The 8,022-nt window shown below is 47.1% G+C and overlaps 1 protein-coding gene across 1 annotated transcript; it reads left to right on the top strand.

Annotated features, from left to right (window-relative positions):
- Positions 1 to 1,121: 1,121 nt before the first annotated feature.
- PMAIP1 (phorbol-12-myristate-13-acetate-induced protein 1) lies at positions 1,122 to 1,589 on the top strand (the record flags this gene model as incomplete). The annotated part of the gene is made up of 2 exons (XM_080637692.1): positions 1,122 to 1,173; positions 1,477 to 1,589. 2 exons carry the CDS (start codon positions 1,122 to 1,124, stop codon positions 1,587 to 1,589), a joined length of 165 nt encoding a protein of 54 aa, XP_080493818.1.
- Between the last annotated feature and the right edge of the window lie 6,433 nt (positions 1,590 to 8,022).

The following is an 8,022-nucleotide window of genomic DNA, read 5'->3' on the forward strand; positions in this document are numbered from 1 at the left end:
TGCTACCGCACCAAATAGCAAGCTCCCCGAGAGGCAGGAGTCAAAGGAGTGACTCACAGCTCTGCTAACACTGCGGTGATCAAAGTGACAAGGGTCACTTTATAATTCCACCTCTTATTTCTTGTAAAAAGCATATCTAAAATTATAGCAAGCATAGGTGATTGCCATGGCACGTGCCAGCCAGCAACGTGCAGTGCAGGCACTGCTCTGCCAACGGGGAGAATCCAGCAGTGAGAGAGAGGCCCTTAGTTGTAAAAAGGCACATGGTATGGCCCAGCTTGTTTACCTGTCATTTATTCAAGGCCAAAGTTGCCATCACCTTCTATAACAACGCAGGACTGGGTCGGGAGCAACTGCTGGTTAAGAACAAGCAGACCCATCCCTCCATGTCTTCTTGCCCACCATGAGCATACCCCATCCCTTGCTTCTCCTCATCCAAGCACACCTCATCCCTCCACCCCTTCTTCCTCCGTGCAACAACCCTATCCATCACAAGCACATCCCACCCTCTCCCTCTCCTTCCCTAGCACAAACCCACCCTAACCATCTGCCTCTTCTTGCTTGGAAGATGCAAACTCCATCCCTCCATCTCTCCTGGTCCAGATGATCAAACCTCATCCCTCTACCTGTCGTGCCCAAGATCAAACCCCATCCCTCCACCTCTCCTGGTCCGGAAGATCAAACCTCATCCCTCTACCTGTCGTGCCCAAGATCAAACCCCATCCCTCCACCTCTCCTGGTCCAGAAGATCAAAGAAGACCCCATCCCTTTGCTTCTCCTTGACCAGAAGACTTGAACCCTCCACCTCTGGTGTCCCGGAAGATCAAATTCCATCCTTCCATTTTTCCTGGAGCAGATGCTCAAACCCCATCCCACCTCCTCCTGCCCGCGCACACCCGTTCCCGCCCTCACCCCGGCGCTGTTCCCGTTCCCCGCCGCTCGGGCGCGCTGAGACACGCCGTCGCCTGCCCGCACCGCGGCGGGGGGGCGGGATTCCCCCCGTGCCCTTACGGTTTCCATACGTCACGGCGCGGGGAAAGCCCCGCCGCGCTCCGCCCCGCAGCACGGTCTCCGCTGTCGCCGCCGCGCCGAGCCCAGTCGTGCCGATCCGCGCCACCGCGATGATGCCCGGCAGGAGTCAACAGAAAGCTGCGCCGCCGGCCGCTCCCGCGGGTACCGGGAGTGAAGGGACAGGTGTGTAACGGAGTCTTGCGGGACATACACATGCATTTTCCAGCCCGGCCCCAGCACTGGGAGCGAGGGCAGCACCGCGGGAGGCGGGAAGCGGGAGGACGGATGCGGCTGCGGCCGTCCGTGGGGATGTACAGCGCTGACTGTAGTGGGGTGTAATACTTATTAAAAAGAGAGGAAATGGGGAAAAAATCACAGTACTGTGAATATGTCATGAAAGTGAAGGAGAGGTATGGGTGGGCAAGTGGAGGTGCGGGGTCTGACGGCTGTGCTTGTGCCTCGCAGAGTCGGAGGTGGTGTTGGAGTGCGTCCTGCAGCTGCGCAGGATAGGTGACAAATGGAACCTGCGGCAGAAGATCCTGAACCTCCTCACGAAGCTCTTCTGCCCAGAGACATGAGCTCCCCTGGGATAACAGCGTGCTGAGAAGCAGGGAAAGACCTTGTCTTTGTGGATTTTGAACAAGAGACTTCACTGACTCTGAGAGATGACGAAAGCTCTTTGTGTTGTGTTTTGCCGCCTGTAGCCACTGAAGAATGGCTGTTGCATCATGATTTCTTCTAAGAATGTTACAGCAATACTGACATACGAATGTCAGGTAGAAAAAAAAAGGTAGCAATGGGCAAAGCCTCTCACCATGCAACGGGGTACTTGGGGCAAGCTGGAACTTGCCCTTCAGACTGGTGTACCCACTGACACTCTGGTCTTCAGGTCCCACAGCTATGTTTCACCAAGGAGATTGGACCACCTTCGGGAAGAAGCCAGAAAAAGTTCCAGTGTCTTGGAACTTGGGATCATATATTGCAAGGCAAAAGCCAGTTGCTCTGTTTCTGATTGCTCTTATTTTCTAAAGTATGGATTCTGCTGGACAGGGATCTGGTAGTGGAATTATTCCGTTTAAGTAAACCACTATCTATCTTAATTGAAAAGTTATTTGTTACAGGATGTTGCTTTGTGGACTAAAAATTAGAATTCTATGAATTAAGATGATGTTGCATAGTTCTAGTCTATATTATATATATATTTGCATATCTATTATATATAAGTATAAATACATGCACCCAATCTGTCTGACATGAGTATTTCACAGAACTATTAGTTGAATGGTATTAGTTTGGGCTTAAAAAGCAATGACAAAAAAAAGGTTCAAAACATTACATAAACCAACATAAAAGTACATTGTATAAACCAGAAGAAAGCATTATGTTGTCTGATAATAAAGGAATACATTATGCATCAGAGAGGGAGTATACTTTAGTGTAGCACTATATAAGATATATGAATATATATTATACAAATACAGATATTGAGGTATGTGTGGTAGAATTGTTTCAATATTACAAATAATTTCTTGAGAACAGTACAATACTGCTGTGTCTTTATAAGTAACTTCATAACTCTTCAATAGAAGTAGATCTGAAATTGAATCCATGTTGAATCTCAGGTTTTCTTGAGAATGTTATTTATTCAAAGAAAGCAACTACCTCTCTTTGAAGAAATAATATCAACAGAATTGAATGTTACAGTCAATACAGAAAATGTAGCCTTGGATTTCTGTATATTTAACTATATTGTCAAGTGAAGGTTCTTCCCTTATCCTTTATTTCCATTTAATTTCGTGGTAACCTCATTTCAGTTCTGGAATGATGCAGCCATTGCAGCACATCCAGTGGATGGTGATGCATTATGCCTATCTCACTGGAGGCTTATTAACCTTGGGTCCCTTTGGAGGAGCTGAATTAAGCATGCTAATCACCATCAAGGCAAACAGTAGCTCTACTAGTTATTTCACATGAGACACCATACTAAATATTATTTTTTCATGGGTGTAAGCTAGCAAGAAAATGGCTGAAGTTGGCCACGTTTTGTAGCTACTTCTGACATCAATGGTCAGTTCCCTCTCTTAACTAGCTTTGTGTATAAGCACCTTCGCATTGTATAAGGCTGTATAGTTGCACTTTCTAAATTCTGGTTCTGTTCAAGTTAGATTTTTTCCTGCCTTGTAAAGAATTTTTTGTATGCATTCATAAATATTTTTTTTGTTAGCTCTTCTGAATCTGCTTTTGGAAAACTGCCATTACGTAGCTCTGGTCACTCTGTCACAACCCAGTACATATGGCTGTTACTTGTCACTGATTTCACTAAGGAGAAGCTGACTGACTTAGCGTGCTTACCACATGGAGGACTTCACCCTATCCCAGTGGCACTACTGGGATCTTTATGATTGTCTTGAGCCACATGCATGGTTCCCTCCTCTAAGTCATCTTGTACCTTTTCAGTGAGAGCATAATGTTTCGAGAATAGATGTTTTTCACCTTAGCACTGCAATGCAACGTGTTTTGCTGACATGTACAGAGGTCGTTTTTTAAGGTGTTAAAAAGTAAATGCATAGAGTTTCTGTTTGGCTAAACACCAGCTCCCAGGCTAGCACCGTGTGCAGCTTGACAAGGCTGTTCATCAAACTCAGAGCACGGAGTTCAGCAGGAGGGCTCCTGCTCCATGTCCTGGGCTTCGTGGAACCCCAGAGCCTTCGTTAAGGACACTGAACAATGATCATGCCTGCCTGGGACTCTCTGGAAAATTAGCATTCACATTATCAGCTGAAATATATTTAATAAAGGTGTTCTGCTCAATGTACTGTGCTTTAAATTCAATAGGAAATGGGATGCAGGCTGCATAGAGCCTGCCCAGTTCTTCAGGCTGCTGCACACACAAATATTATGAAAAAAGTATTGCCATAAATGCATTCTCATGGGGATATCTGAGTTAAGTGTTAGTGAAGTATACTTTTCTGTCTAGATCTCCAAAGACTATTTGCTTCTTTGTGTTTTTATGTTTCTCTGAGCATTGTCAAGAGTGCTGCATTCACTGGGAACTCAGAAAAAGACCCAGATCCAAGCTATCAGTGCTAGTATATGAGCACTGAATCCTTAGGATTCCTTTTGTTACTTTTCCAAAGGATCTGCTGTATGACTGTTTGTTTTTCTTAAGGCCTATTTTGGATACAAACCAGATGTTTTGCTGTATGCCCCATGTATATATGTCTTGAATTCTTGCTGAGACAATAAATACAAAGCATTTGCAAGAAAAATGAGTCATTGTTATAACTCAGGGATATTTTTTGCAGATTCTGAATGCATGATCACGTTATACAAATTCATTCCATACTTCCAAGCTGGCAGATACACATTAGCGCAACAGCACAGTACTAGTAGGTATGCATGGAGGGATAAGGCTTTTACTTCTGCCTCTAAGAGGAACAATCTATAACCATATCCTTGAACTTCAAAATGGGAAACTGAGACACGTATTCTAATATTTTCTAGTAACCACTGCCTGCAGAATAGTTGGGTGGAGTCAGGGGTGCTCCATTACCTCTGTCAGAGGTGTTGCAGCTTTGAGGAGGACAGTCTCTGGGGATCAACGCAGGATAGACAGCCAAGTTAAGGGCTCTGTCTCAGATGCAGGCAGAAGGGAATACAGTCTTTTGCCAAGGTCAGATCTTTACTTTCTCTGAAGCTTGAAACTGGACTTCTGGGAAAAGAGGGAAAAGATGCTGCTTAGCACAAGGGAATAGCAAGGGGATAGGGCAGAGCTTATTCTTCCTCCCTAAATCTGAGGCCCAAAGGTGTGTCTGTGGAGAGCCTGAGATCCTCACCTGCTACGCCATGCACATCAGCAGGCCTTCCTTTGACTCATCGTGACGCTTTCCCCAGCTTCACAGGGAAGCAGGGAGCATATCTCCGTGAGCACATGTTCACAGTGCAAGGACTAAGACCTTTCTTTCTGTCCAAAGGCTCTGGCTTCTAGTAAATGAAAAAAGAAAATAAAGGGAAGCAATTGCCTGTCCTTTCCTAATTAGCCGCCAGTAGAGGCATCAGCAAAGCTGCCCTGAGAAGGTTCATCAGCATGGTGCCAAGTGCTGCACAATGCATTTTGCATGGTTGTGCCAGCAAATTACACATGTAAGATCCATCAGCCTGTGAAAACATCCAGACACCCTTCCCAGTGCTCGCAGGAGCCCAGCTCCTCTCCAGCCAGGTCACCGCCAGAGTGTGACGCTTGTGACCTGCTCCTCCCTAAACAGCAGGGGGAAGAAACAAAAACCCCATCACTGGGGCACGGCATCGCTGTCTGAAGGTGCCTGACTCACCTGTAGGCACCTGATATCAGAAAAACAAACCAAACCCTCCTGCCAAACCAAACTGTCAGAGTTGCCGCCCCATAGCACTTGCCATTAACCACGGCCTGTGGGCACCTGCCAGAGCAACAAGTGCAGCCCCAGGTCACATTTGCACTGTGCTAGCTGAGAACACCAGCCCGGTGCCCATGGCCAGCTCATGCACTCACATCTGAGGCTGGATGCACAAGCGGTATTTCCTGAACAAATTGCTAGACAACAGACAGCACCTTCCTCCTTCCCTCTCCTTTCATGGGGTGTTGTTTTAAGACATCTGAAAAACAATGTCTCATATGCTGCTCATTATTTTTAGCACACGCTGCTGGAAGGGATTAATTTTATCATCTTTTCCTCCTGCCAACATGAGATTGGGCGAGGGCATGACGTGCATCAATAGAGGTGCAAGGAGGCTGGACAGCAAGGGCTGGGGATATGATGTGTTGTCTTCGGTCTGGCAGGGTTTTCCAGGAAGTAAGTGACTGCCTGATGGTGCGACTGTCAGTGAACAATACTCCCACAAGCTGTTATAGCTGTAAACAAGGGTCTTATCCCACCTGTGTCACTCTGTTGTCTTGACAATGGTGTTAGAAAACAGCCATTCCAAGGCTGCCCTGCCTTCTCATGCATGTTCTCTTAATGCAGATCTCACCAGTCTGCAAGCATGAAGGCAGGTGTCACACTTTGAGCAACAGGAGATATCCCATGAAACGGCAGTGACCTCAAATAAAACTCTTTCAGCCATTTCATCTTACAGGGGCTTTGGTGTCCTTCCCTCCTCCCTATGAAAGGACAGTGGGAGCACCATTTGGCTCCACTCCTCTGGCCTATCCATGCCACTGCCACTTCAAGGGCTAAGGAACCTTTCTGCAGGGGACAGGGCAGTTAGCAAACCTCAAAAAAACCCCAGTTACTTTCAGCAGCACTGAATAAGGCCAGTGAAGAGCGCTGGAGCTGCTGTCAGGATGCTGGCAGCACGTGTTACCACTGTGACAATGCTGCAGTGCCCAGCCGGGAGCTCAGAGCAGAGGACGGTGCCCATCACAAGGATCTTGTGCCTTTGGATTTCTCTGTGTTACCATGCTCTGACCAGGTCAAGATACCATATGTGCACCTCCTTCCTCAGCCTTGGGATCCAAGCTGGAATTGCGGCCACCTTTGCCACCCGCTGCATAGCAGTAACAAAGGGCAGATTCCTGCTTGCACTTTTCTCTTTGTGCTCCTGAATGGAATGTGACGAAGCTGTGACAAAGGCATGAGGCTGCATCCACATCCCTCCTGCCCATGATTAGGAATTAGAGAGATGACTTCTCCTCTACAGCAGCTGGGCTTTACTGAGCACTGCTGTGGCACATCAAGGAAATGGCTTTGCTAGCTAGGGAAAAAACACAGGAGCTACAGCTTCAGTAACTTACTTGCTCAGCGCAATGGTATCAGACTGATTCAACTGCACAGTGAGGTGAGACCAGCTCAGACAAAATTCTCAGTGGTTTTAGTACTGTCTAGTTTCAGAAGTAACCTGACTGCCAGAAAACATCTGTCTAGTCAAAGCTTCATAACTGCGGGATGGAAGGGCAACTCCTTATTTTGGGGAAGGATGTTTTTTTTGCATCATGTTCTTTTTTATGATGAGAGGGATTTTTCATTTTTCAAAAGGAAAAATGCTTAATAAATTATTTCAATCACCATTAACTTGTCAAGTCTTTTAGCTGAGTCAAGTGCTTTGACAAACATGACTGCATGGAAAGAGCAAGTCATGGTTGGCTTTCCCCATAAAAGCATAATCCGAAATGGGCTTTTGCTACTGGCTGTTGATGACAGTCTGTTTTCAGCTGTATACTTTGACAAGGAGAAACGACCCTCTACCAGAAGCGGTGGGGATCAGCCCTAGATAATGCATCTCCTCGGGTGTCTATTGATACAGAGCTGCTGGACACAGGATGGAGGTGCTGCAAGAGCATTTGTACAACCCAATATTGCATAGGAAAGGGGAAAAAAAAAGCACTAAGCTGCTGGACCAAAGCTTTGAAGCCAAGGGCAAGGTGAAGGCAAAGGGCTGGCAGCACGGAGGCAGTAGGGTGGACATGCCCTATAGCTGGCTCTGGGGCTGAGCCTGTGTGGCTTTGGGCACCAGGAAGTGTGGCTCAGGGCTGTGGCCTGAGGAGGTTTTGCTTCCCCTTGTCATCACAGGCACATGCTGCCCTGCAGCATCACTTTCCTGTATACATGGGCATCCTGCCCAGTCACCATGTGCCCTGCTCCTGCCCAGCCACCGGCTCTGTGGAGGACCATAGGGAACCTCCCCTTATGGGGGCTCTCCTTCACACCACCCCTGCATGGGAACAGAGGTAGAGACCATGAGCTTCGGTCAAAGGTGATAAAGTGGCAGTTTTGACACATTCCTGGAAATAGATGAGATTTGGGAGCTGTCATGGTGTAACACCAGTGAGCAACTAAGCACCCCTCATCCAGCTGTTCACTCTCCCCTGGTGGGTGAGGGAGAGAATTATAAGGGAAAACTCATTGGTTGAGATGAAGACAGTTTAATAGGCAAAGGAAATGCTGTGCTCACAAAGCAAAACAAGGAATTCATTCACCACTTCCCATCAGCAGGCAGGTGATCAGACATCTTCAGGAGAGCAGGGCTCTATCACAC

Source organism: Psittacula echo (assembly GCF_963264785.1).
Source record: "Psittacula echo genome assembly, chromosome: Z".
In the NCBI taxonomy this organism is placed as follows: domain Eukaryota; kingdom Metazoa; phylum Chordata; class Aves; order Psittaciformes; family Psittacidae; genus Psittacula; species Psittacula echo.